This window comes from Thunnus thynnus, chromosome 18 (assembly GCF_963924715.1).
Source record: "Thunnus thynnus chromosome 18, fThuThy2.1, whole genome shotgun sequence".
Taxonomy (NCBI): domain Eukaryota; kingdom Metazoa; phylum Chordata; class Actinopteri; order Scombriformes; family Scombridae; genus Thunnus; species Thunnus thynnus.
Window position 1 is genome coordinate 17,710,022 of NC_089534.1, and position 12,935 is coordinate 17,722,956.

Here is a 12,935-nt window from a genome sequence, read left to right on the forward strand (position 1 = left end):
TTTGGATCTGCTGTTTTTTTTATTGTCTGTCTAAAATTGCCTGTTTGTCTGTCTGTCTGTCTTTATCCCAGTCTCTCTGTTGGTTTGACAGGTCTGTCAGTTTGTCTATTTGTATTTCAGCCTGTCTTCCCTGTCTGTAAGTGAGAATGAGGTGAAACTGGGTGATGATGTTTGCCGGAGCAGAGAAAATTCCTGATGCATGACCCCCTCCACTCAGGCTGGACAGCGAGCTGTCAGTCGGCCAGTTCATTGTTTGGCTTTTGTGTGTGACATCAGCTCTGTACCTCATGGATTCACAGTGAGAAGGTGATTTACCAGATTAGCTACACTTCCCCCTGGCCTCATAAGGCCTTAACCAGTGGACGTTAGGGGCAGATAATCAGCACACTGTTACTTTGCTGGGGACTCTGGCCTGAGAGGAGAAATATTCAAAAGGACAAGTGTTGAGCAACAGCATGTCAAGCTGTCCTGAGGTACTTCCGGTGTTTTAACTCTCCATCTTGTTAGTTAAATTTGCCCTGAAATAAACTATTCAAATGCTCATAATAAGTCTCTATCATTGTAGTATTTCTTCAAAGCCCCCAATGTCGAAATAAATATGGACTTAGCCTAATCCTCTTTAAGCAAAGCTGAGCATTAGAAATCTGTCACTTGTTACATAAGGTGGCGCCTTTCAGTAAAAGTCACACCAGGCCAACTGCGACGAAGACAAGCTTTCAGATGGTTGTGTTTACGAATGAGGCCAAATTTAATTAAGCGAGCTTTCTGATGACTTTGTTCACACATTCAACTTGAGCCAAGACTTTAGTTCCCTGTGTAACATGAACCCAAAGACTAAACTGAGGTTGGAATGATCTAAGATCCTTCGGACGACGGCGCCAGGCCCCGAAGGTCGACACCATCATGCTAAAAATGCAGTGGGACCAGAGAAGACACTGTGCATTTCCAGATTTCTCTGAGAGACTTTCCTTTAGAAGGAATTCTCAAGCGCTATTAAAGTAAACAGAGGTTGGTTTGGCACAGCACTGGTTGAAAGATCTGCTGACATGAAAATTGTGGTTTTGCGGTTCACCCACAGCAGATGAAGCTGCACCAAGAGCGCACATCTCAGACACTGACAAGGGGTGACCTTAGATGGCAACAGTATATGAAAATCCCAAGATGAAAAAGTATGTATAAGCATGGATAGTATATATAGAGGGCAACATATTTAGAGCACTACTCTCATGCATGTGCAAAGCTGACAAGATTGGAAACACTGTGAGTGCAAAGTTTGTTTAGTATATGACACATGGTCTCAAATGTTCACTGACCCTCCATAAGTTTAGGGAAAGCTAGAATAGATGCATTGAATAATATGTTACAAGGTTAACCCAAATAAAAACAAACATGACCAGACATTTCTCTGCAGAAGCCACAGGACTCCAACCCTAGTGAAGCTTTAATGATGTGGGATTCAGATTTGAAGCCCTAAAAAAACAGAAAAATGTTTTAGTGAAGCCTTACCAGTCTCAACGGAGTCGCTATTCACTCCTTCATGAAGTAGTGTGGCAAGCAATTAACATTTAATGAATAGAACAATTAACTCTAACATGTATAGAGGTCAAAAAGCTGCAATTAGAGTAATGAACTCTAGCCTTCCATACTAAGCATGTTCTTGATTGATCCACTAATAACGAGTTTGACTAGCTGGCAGCAGCCCATTTGGACAGAACTACTAGAGTCAGTAGTGGTGTAGATAAAAATGTCGTGAACTTAAACATGGTCAAAGGTCAAAAACTTCCCTGAAAGTCAAACGCCCAGACTTCAGCCTGACCTGAGTGTTTCGTTTGCGATATTACCTCTACTTCCTCTTAATGACATTGGGTTGCTCACGCATGCCTACAAACGGCCGTCCATTTTGTTGCTAAGGTTGTTGCTCAGGTTGTTCCATGTGTTCTTCACGTTGTCCACTCGCATATTTCAGATCAGATCCAGGCTCAAACATGTACAGATGTATTTGAGAAGTTCCCATTTCGGGAAAAGAACTAGAAAGAGAAGTGAAATCCTACTACTATTGTTAGTTTACGTAGCCTCCAGAACCACTGAAAGTCTGCAGAGGGGAAGCTTCCAGGAACTAACCAATCCGAACAGAGTGGGCTCGACAGGAGGGGGGCCTTATAGAAACAGGAGCTAAAATGGCTTGTTTTAGACAGAGGCTGAACTGAGGGGCTGCATAATGGGCCAATAAAAGATAAATGAGAAGTTTTTTTAACTATATATATATATATATATATATATACATACACACACGCACATATGTTTGAATCACAGAGCAACAAATAACTGTTTGTGCTGTCAAATATACATGATCCAGTATCTTAAATCAAGACGTGACTTTGCTGTTAATATTTTTCATCTTCCCTAAACACCTATCAGCATTTAATCCCAACACTTCCATCAATTAGTAGTACTTTGGAAAATTTACATCCCATAGTGTTCACTTGCAGGGAGACATGCACCGAGATTCCCACACAGATTAACATTTATGATGGAATGTGCTGGAACCCATAAATGTTTCGTAAATGCTTTCAATATTGGAGGTGGTAAACCACACAAGACAAAAGTGAAGCGCCAATGGTGCTTTTATTAAAAGCATGTACAATACACGGTATGTGTGCATGTTTTGTGTGGGCGTGTTTGAGGAATGTAGTAACTGCCAGGTAATTAGGGTTCAGATTCAGGTATGTAGAGCCGTGGGGAGGCCACAGAGAGACAGACAGACAGACACTCTGTGGGTTTAGTATGGCTTAATCCCCTGCCAGGAAAAGCCACTACAAAAGCACTCAGGTAGGGACATATCGACACTGGTGTGGTCTCCATGATCAAAGCTTTCAGCGCAGCCCTGCCCTCATGCCTTGGAAATGGACCAATTAGGTTTAAGGGGGGTTGAGAGTTGGTTGTACTGCGTTCCATACACCTAGCTGGCAGCAGCTTCAAACAAGGTAATTATACACACTCGCTCTGTCTGTCTCTCTAACACTCATGCTCACTGCTATCATGCCTCACTCATCTCTCTACACCCCTACATTATATGCCTTAAACACAGTCCAAAATAATATGGACTGACATGAGCTAAACTGTAGCTACATGTAGGACAATTAAGCTCTGTTGTAGGTAGTAGCGCTTTAACTCCCCCAAAACTGTTCAGTGCCTTCAGAAATCCTCTGCTAAGTTGCAGGTAACGTCACACAGACTAGAAACAAACGTTAAGTCTGATGTATGGAGCCTGTCTGAGCCCAACGCTTTGCAGAGGAACATTGTCATTGTTCATTCTTAACAGCATCTTCCTAGGAACGAGGATTATTCAACGTAGTTGGGGCAGAGTCTGGAAGGAGGGCTTTAGAAAAATGTGCTTTGTCACATTTTTAGAAGAGCAGAGTTCTGCTCACGAAAAGGAGCTGACAACTGTCTTTTTTTTTTTTTTTTTACATCTCTAATGCACACAAAGCAATATAAGTAGTGCTAAAACAATTGGAAAAAATAATTCCCAACAATTTTGACAACTGACCACTTGTTTCAGTCATTTATCAAGCAAAAATTCCAAATATTCGCTGGTTCCAACTTCTCAAATGTGAGGATTTGTTACTTTTATCTGTTTTATATAATTGTAAATTGAATAATTTACACTCTTGGACGACTGGTGCACTGTGAGATATTTCCTATAGACTAAAGGATTAATCAATGAATTGAAAAAAATAAGAGATTACTTATGAAAATGATTATTATTTACAGCCCTAAAGATAAAGCACAATTACATTAAACCTTCAATAAGTGGTTGATAAAATATGGCTTGACCTTCATGGATTATTCTTGCTAATTGCTAAGCTGACCCTTTCAGCACAATGAATAACAGTTTGCGGAAACAATATGGGAGTGCTGCTTAATCAAATAGCTTGAGCAATATTGAAACTATGAATCACACATATTACTCATACTGTAGCTTTATAGCATTATGCAATAATCCCAACCTAAATTTCTGCCATATCAACCAGCAAACATAGTCAGTGTGAGATTACATGACAAACATATGGTTTGATGTTTAAATATTCTGTTTGTCTCCATGGCAACTTTTCACAAAGCCTCTTTAAGCATGTGACCTCCCGGCTCATAGCAGTGAGAGTGTAATTAGCCTTGGACTGTAGGTCACACATGACCACCTAAGGCAATATCAGTCAAAGCCAAAACAAAATCAATCCCTGAGATTAGTAGCGGCGTGCGTGCAGCGCCCGTGCGATACCGTATGCAACAATGTATGGCTGTGTACTTCTAACAATTCTGGTGCTTTTTATGAGAAAATGTAATGATGCCCCCCAGAGTAATCACTCCGCGTGCAGTAATGAGTGTGCTAGACAGAGATGTAGAGAGAGAGAGAGAGAACATGTGCTGATGTGTTGATTTGCAAGTGTGTTTGCAATCTGGATCCTGACACAGACAGATGCTCAGGCCTGCTCTCTTGTCACTCTCCATCCTGTTGGGGCACTTGATATCTTCATTTACCTCCACCTCCACTGTTCAAAGAGGACTGCATGGTCATTATTGTGCACATGTGCTGTAACTATAGTCCGGATTGCTGTTATCATTATAGGAAAGTTACGGCACACTACGGCAGCTATAAATGCATACTGCATTTGTGAGCGCTGAGGAAGAGCTGGTGAAGAAATGTGTTAAGACAAACATGTTTACAGCAGCGACTGAGCATGTAGTTTCTTGGTTTGCTGTTGCTGGAAAGGAATCTGTCTTCTGTGCACTGAACCATAAAATATAGGCTTGATTTCAATTTTTCTTTATTTATGACTTTTTCCCCCATGTCAGACATAACTTAGTATTGAAATTAAATGCAATACTCTGGTTCAAACTGGATAATCCCCTTTAATGGCTTTTCTGTGAGACCCACTGACAATGCAAGCCTAGCAGTCCTGCACCCATAACAACACCTTATAGCTTTAACCACAAACAAAATACACAGAATTAACACAATTATGGTACAAGGGTGACTGTAATCATCAACTACATGCCTGTCCAATGACTAAAAATGAGAAAAAAAGGGGAAGGCATACTTTGGTATTGATAATACGGCCTGCAATCACTCCTGGAGCAGATTGTATGTGGTCATGTAGACAGGCTGTCTGGAAGCCACTGAAACCTTGGACTAGAATAGCTCTGATAATGTATCTGTCATGAATGTGTGTCATCAGGACCTGTTCTCCAGCAAACTGTGGAAAATGAAATAGCTGTGCTGACTGCTTGGCCTGCTTTATTTAAAGCAGTTACCATGACTGCATAACTTTAAGTGATACACCTACTGTATATTGGAACTCACATATGTTATTTAAATACAATATATCTCCAAAGGCTAGAGAGAGTGACATTTATACCGCCATGAGCATAAACTCAATTTTTCTTTCTTGAACTAAACGTCTAAATGTTGAGATTATCACGGCTTGACAACTCCGATTAATGAACGGAGAGAATGTACAGCGGAGTTATGTTGAATTGTAAATTTGAGCTCTGTGAAATGTCATCTTTCTAACCAAGTTCAGCTGTCCTGAGAATAAAGGCGGCTCAAAAGCCAGCTGATCATGTGAGAAACAGCACAGTAGGAATAAGCACCTCTCACCCCTTTCTGCTGAAATGAGAAGGCCAGCTGCAACTACAGCATAAATGCTGCTTTCCCACATTTGCACATACTCCCAAGAGATGTGTGGTCAAGTCTATCAGAGGGAGGGACAGACAGGAACTGCCTCATACACAGTTTAAAAAAAAAAAAAAACATTCAGTGAATGGATATCTGTTTGTAGTGATAGCATGTAAATACTGGATGTGGCTGCTTTTGCAGGTGTTGTTTTTGGACTAACTGAAGCAAAGATGTGCAATCGGTCTTGTGAATGATTTCACACAGTATTTTGGATAGATGGGAAAGTGATCACACTCCATTGTCTCATACACTTGAGACAGCAGACTGCATAAAATGTAAGATACATTTGACACTGCGAACCACAAGGGTGTGTGGTCTATTTCATCATCTCATCTGAGATCCTTCCAGCAGGTCAAAAGCATTGGGGTCAACGGTTACGGTGATAGCCATCAGTCATCACCACTCCCAGATACTCTCCGACGAGCTAAATACTGGTACTTGTAGTTTATGCTTGACAAAGATGGCTTTAAAACACCCTAAACACAGGTTGTTTACAAGAAGAGCCACCAAGTGAGTGTATGACCTTTTCCATCTGATGGGAATGTGATCTATTACGTTTTAGGGCTCCATACAACTCTGCTTTTCTACAAAGTAAACAGCAGCTCACTTTGCTAATTGACTTTCTCTGTCCTTTCAGGACAATAGAACCAGTCCCTGACTTCTTTATGACTTCCCTTTTATGAGTCCTTGGTTGATTATGCCTTTAAGGAACCCTTAATAAAGACTAAGCAAACAGAGCTTTCAGCAGAATACTTGGAAAACTCTGAGGCTGTTGTTTAAGGCTTTCTCTCCCTCCTTATGGCAAAATGCCAGCTCTACAAGCATGGGACAAAGATGAAGAGGTTATTCGCCAAACAACATAGGCTAAATGAAAAGCTCATGAAAAGCTTTCACAAGAGTACTCCACTGAGGTAATGAAAAAGCTCTTAGTTCAAAAAAGAGCCATGTAATAAGATGAAATAATGACTTTGGGTTCAAGTATTTTTCATTTTACAACAATATGACCTACATTAAATGCATGCGCAGTGCAAAACAGAATGGAATAAATACAAGCGAATACAGCAGCTCGACTGGAAATCTGTGTCACTGTGTTGTTTTGAATCTAATTCCATCTCTGCTTTTGCCTGAGATTTAGCAGTTAGCCTGGGAATGTACAGATTTTGGCGGCACTGCAGTGGAAAAAGGCTTGATGATTCAAACACGTTATATCTTCTTTAACCGGGAAAGCTCAGAATTTTAGAGGGTAAAATTGCTCATAACTATTGTTCACACCACGTCTTGGCAGTTGTCCATTGAAGCCTGAGGGCCCTGAACAACCACAGTGGGCCAACAAAGGGTCGTCAAACAAAAATCTAATTTCCTGGTTGTCGAGAGTGCTGGGATATTAAATAAGTAAGGTGAGTGTTTGGCATGTAAGGTGATGAACTTCCTCTTTTTTACTGAAGGAAGCTCATAACACAGTCAGTTAAAAGCCTGACCTTCCTTCTGCTTACATCCCAGACAGACATGACACCTTCTACTGCATTTCTTACATTCTTGAGTCCAGTTAAGCTGCAGGCCTCTCATGATTCCCGCCCACCACATTTGATCAGCTGTTCTACGGTGGTCAGAGAATGACCTTTAGCACCTAACTTTCCTCTGTCACCTGACAGCCCATTCCCTACCAAAACACCCACCAAGCCCTTGTCTGCCCAGCAAAAAAACAATGTGCCCATCTATTTACAACCCTTTCTCTCTCTGCATGACACCCACGTTTTTATCACCCACCCTCGGCACAATGCTGGACACTTGCCTCTGCAGTCCTTTTCAATGGACGGAAATTGGGAATGCAAAACAGACCAGTAGTGAAAGGACATGTGGCTCCATACAAACAATAGAGAATCTCCCAGTGTTTAGTTCCTACTTCCCCCCGACACACAGCACTAACAATGAGGCGCTATTATGACTGACTGTCTACCGTTTCCAACGCCAGTCTGTGGATGAGACTGGGATGAGAACACATCTTCACATACAGTAGTTTGGTGCTGAGTTGAAGAGTTGAAAAAGGAAGAGAGAAAATTCTCTGATAAGATAAAACTTGTATAATCTCTCATGAAGCATCAACGGGTGAGAGAAAGTTATAGGAAGCAGGATAGAATGTAAAAATAGAGCCATTGTCTTTGCACAATTAACCTCTTTGACAACTAAAATAAACCCCCTAAATTAAGAAAAACTGATCAGATGTCCACTCATACAGGATGCAATCAATGTTCTGCAGAAGTCTATCCATTTTCAATAAACCTGAGCAACAAGTGAAACTTAAAAAAACATACAAAAAAGCAACAATATTCTCATCTGGGAAAAATTAGGCACACTAAGTTGTATCTGATTGATGCTACCTTATGCTTGCCAAAAGAATGCTGTTGTGATGGTGAGCACACAGCCAAATCAAAGAACAGAATGATGCATGATTGGACTCTCTGAAGCTGCACAAATCTCAAACAACATCTTCAAATCTCATCAGATCAGCATTTATCAAAATTTGATGCTTTTGTTTCTCATTTTGGAAAGAAGAATGCCTGACTTTCTTTAACTCTCATTATGAATAAACTGTATATGCCGTTTCATTTATGAAGAAGTTGCAACCAGACGGATGAGGATAACATTGTAGCCAAAAACTGTAGATCATTTAACAACACGCCAACAGGCTGCACCATCTTTTCTGCTTATATTGTTCCCTGATGAGAGATCAAGAAATGTGCAAACCGTAGCACAAGTGTTTGTTTACATCATAAGAAATATCTCTCGCTCTCAGACAAGGGGTCTCTTGATAAGGATCATGGGTATTTATTACACCCAGCAGAGCCCTTTCAGTGAATTGTTTGATAATGGGTTGTCTCACAAGAAGTTATTCAGCAAACGCTAGAGAGGATTTCTGAATGTTGCTGCTTACATTGCCTACGTGTTTTGCATAATGACAAACAATGGAGACAAAGCCTGACACAAAGATGAACAGAGGGCTGGCGGACTGTAGTCCATGAAAAAAAATCCCAGCCCATTGAAAGCACAGAGGACAGTTTAAATGTGGATGGAGATCTTGGTTATGCTATACAATGAACATCCCTTGAGACTTGACATTGTGTGTCCTGTAATTGCCCCAAGTCTGCCAACTCTGGTCTCAGTCTCCCTTGGGGGTGACATCTCGTCTCAAGGGCAGTGAGAGAAGAGATAGATACAGACCAATCACAGCCCAGTTAGTCAAACTTCCATTAGCTGGTCACAGCTCCATCTCTTTACACTCCTCTCAGTCCTCCTGGGGAGAAAAGCACTGTACTGGAGCCAATTCAAAACTACAGGGTTAGACAGACACACACAGACACACATTCAAACACACACCAGAGTGAGAGACAGAGAAAGACCTTGACCTGCTCATTCCCCTTCCAAAGCCTCAATGCCAATGATTTGGCCCTAAATAAAAAACAGCCTTCAAAGGGAGAGATAGTTTAACCCTCTGGAACCAACACTTTGTTTCAGCCCTGGTTTGACAGATAATCCCTCACAAATCCAAAATCTCTGCGGGATTCACGGTTAGCCAAAGTGGCAGAAATATACAGACTGATAAAAAAAAAGAGCTTTACAAAACATGCAAATATTGGAATCAAAGCTGGTATCACTTGCAAATTTGAAAGCAAGCAATACGTAGCGGATGAATCCAAAGTCTGAATTTTACAAAATGAATGATAACGTACAATACATGTCAGATACATATAGTCATGAATGTTTTGATCACTGAAAACACACCTGCATGTGAATATCCAAACACACAAAACAATCCAGCTGACATGCAGGGCTGTAACCAGGATTTTAGAAATACAGAGGTCTGATAGTGCGATCCTGCATCTTTTCGACTTTTTGAATAATTTAGTATAAATCAATGCACTTTGAAAGCACATATAATTCCTCAGGACAGCTGTTTCCATCTTCATTCCTCAGGCTCCCTTCACTGAAAAACATCCCATCAAATGGCTCTAGATCAGCTGAATCAAGAGGACATGTTCCTGGCTACACTACCAAAAAACAACAACAAAAAAACTTTCTTTCAGTAGGCCTTAGGGAATGCAGAACTTAATTCCCTTTTAACAAATATTTTGGGGCAAGTAGTAAGATGACAGGAAACGAGGGACTGAGAAAGATGCAAAAAAGGATCCCAGGCTAGAACTGAACCCAGGAAGTTGCGGTTCATGCTAGGCGTCTTAACCCCAAAGCAGTAATTAATTCCTAAGTCAATGATTCCTGAGGAAATAATGTCATTCAGATTCATGAATTCGCAGATGTTCCCGTGTTCAAAACAAGCTACCACACATCATGCTCATGCTGCTATTATACAGTAGATAAGGGCTGGTTTTGTCTGTTGTGCTGACCAGCTAACAGGCCTATAATCACACTAGACTGTCATTATTGAACGTTGCAAATGCTATGTCAGCTTTAGTTTGCACTTGTTAACAAAACCTGCATTATAGGCCCACAGCATAAAAAAATACAGATGCTGTGACCTCTGTCTCCTCACTGGCTTGCAGACTTGAAAACCCAAAAGCCTCTCTGTAAGTACACAGCAGTCATTCAGTTGGTAAGGCATATGATTCAGACACTTCTAATGAAAGGTCACTATCAGTTCTGTGAAAACAAGAGGCCCTCTCAGTCTGGGTCCTCACAGGACTGCAACAGCCTACACAGCTGGGCGCTCTTCATCTTCATTTATTGCCCCTGCAATCGATAGCCCATCGTCCATTCATCACAGCAAAGAGCCAGGGTTTATATGCTCGTGGGCCTGGTTGATCCACCCACACCGAATGCGGAGGCAAGTCGCTGGACAGGTGAGGTCAAAGTAGATTAATAATCTAAGTGTAAATCTTTTTTCCCCCCTACAGGAAATTACAGACAGGGTGAAAGCTCCTCATGATCTCCTCTCTGCTCTTTGCTTATTGATCCAGCAGCAACTTCATTCCCATCGTTCACTATGACGGCAACCACTTACACTTCTGTAAAGTGCAGCGGGGCTTGCTTGGGAATGTTTAGGCATTACACTGGCATTTTACCTTAAGCTGCTTACCTTATTTTGATGTTGAACACATCAGTGAAATGCGCCCTTTGCACAAGATGCGCTCTATCTGAGTGACAGTGTGCTTTCATCCAAATGATGGATGATGTTTAGCAGGTGACAGCTTCTTTTGTGCCATAAAACTACCTCTGGCATATTGAAAAAACAACCACCTTTGGCAAATCATTCAATCTATGTTCAGTCTGAAAACTGCATTTTCTCAAAATGGGAATTCTTTGCCAGACAAAGGTGCGATTTATGATGTTGTCAATAAGTTAAAACAATTTCTCAAGTGTCATTTTCTTGCTTTATATTAAGAATGAAATAAGTGTAGAAATTACTGTAGATATCAGACTAAATAATAGTTTATAGAGTATTAACCAAGATGCATTGTGTCTGAGTGTTTTCATCCAGTATTTGTCATGCGTGACATTTGGCAGGTGATGCCCCCCCCTTTTGTCCCATATAACTGTCATGACCTGCAGGGATCAGCGTCTCTCCTACCTTATTAGAGTAGGGCGGCCGGGCGAGGTTGATGCCGTCTCTGATGAGTTTATCCCTGATCATGATCTTCAGCTTCAGCTTGGGGTAAATGACCAGCTCCCTCCTGTTGCCCAGCGTCAGGTTCCTCTGCGCGCCCATGTACCCACCGGTGCGCCCAACCCGGTCACTGTTGGGCTCGGTCCAGGACTTGGATCCCCGCAGTTTGGACTCATACTGGTCCACCATGTGACTGGTATAAATCTCAGCTGCGGGTGGCATCGGCTCCAGGGTGAAGTACAGTCCACTGGCCGTCTCTTTGGCTTCTTCTTTCAGCCTTCTTACCGCGTCGTGAATCCTCTGCCTGTGGTGAGGGATATAGACGCCGATGGCATCCAGGTCGGGGTCTCCTATTTGTTTGCACACCTCCAGATCGTCGTAACCATTATCCACAAAAGGTTCGACATACTGGGCAAGCTGGAGGGTCTTCAGCCACTCGTAGACAATGACAGGTCCGTTGCTTGTCATTTTAGCTGTTGCCAGATCGACTACAACTCGGAGGGAAGAAGACACTAAAGTGATGGTTAGTTTCTCATTCGGCGTTTCAAACGCATCATAAGGTTGTTAATAACGATAGTGTTCCCGAATCTCCGAGTATTAGGAAAGTAGATAACTGGATTAAACATATGTTGGATTATCCATGCCAGAGGTTTGGTTACAATACCCAACCTTATGAGTCCGCGGTGTTTTAAGACATTAAAGCAGAGCTGTGAGTGAATTAAAGGCTCAGTCTGAAACAGTCTGAATGACTATAACACCTGTCAATATTTACAAATGATCACTTCAGTTTCACTTAAGACAGCTTCCAATGACTTACCATGCGCAATCAGTTCCGATAAAGGCTTCCTAAAACAAATAAACAAAGCAATTGCCTCTAACTATTGTCATTCAAATAGCTGCTCGACCAGATTTCGTCCCTTACGCACGGCAGCTGCTGCGTCTTAAAAACCCCCTTTTAACAGCTCGCGCTCCTTCCTTAAAGTCCTCTGTGTCGCCAAACTGCAGCGCGTGGAAGAAATAAATCCAGTAATGCCAAACGTGCTTCAAATTGACAGAAAGTCGGCTTCCAACGATTGACGGCAACCGCACGGTTCCGCGTCCAGCCACTCGGTCTACGCGTAGTCCAATTCTTCCAGCCGGCACATCACTACGCTGGAACTGCAGCCATGAGCCAACATGCTCACTGCTGCTCCTCTACCGTCCACGCCCCCCAAAATCTCACTGTACCCATTTAAAAATAGTGATGCGAGTCCTTTTTTTTTCTCTCCCTCTCCTAACTTGTCACGCAGCCTCAGGGCGTACAGTGCGTCGCAGGTTCCCACAGACTTGTCCAAAGTTGGTCCGAAACGACAGCGCATCTTAAACCTGCCGCACAGTGCAAATGAATACCCTAGCTGCTGGTTTGTGTCACATTATCATTCCCCTACGCCGTGATTTCGTCTACGCACCTCTCTCTCTCTCTCTCTCTCTCTCTCTCCTTCTCTTTCTCTCACACACACTCTCACTCACTCACTCATTCAGCATTTCCACGGTTTGGCTTCGCAGCACGCATGAGCTCCCTCTATGTGGTAACTGGGGAAC

At 42.1% G+C, this 12,935-nt stretch overlaps 1 protein-coding gene across 3 annotated transcripts in view; it reads right to left on the reverse strand.

The window, feature by feature from the left end:
• Positions 1–12,935, reverse strand: part of sash1a (SAM and SH3 domain containing 1a) — a 244,693-nt gene that overhangs the window by 155,322 nt on the left and 76,436 nt on the right. For 2 of the 3 annotated variants that reach the window (XM_067573095.1, XM_067573094.1), the window contains exon 1: positions 11,319–12,824. The exons of the other annotated variant lie outside the window; for it this stretch is intronic. In XM_067573095.1, the coding sequence (XP_067429196.1) occupies positions 11,319–11,822 (504 nt within the window). In that variant the 5' untranslated portion in view covers positions 11,823–12,824. Of the gene's footprint in view, positions 1–11,318; positions 12,825–12,935 lie in introns of those variants that run through there. 3 annotated transcript variants of the gene reach the window in all.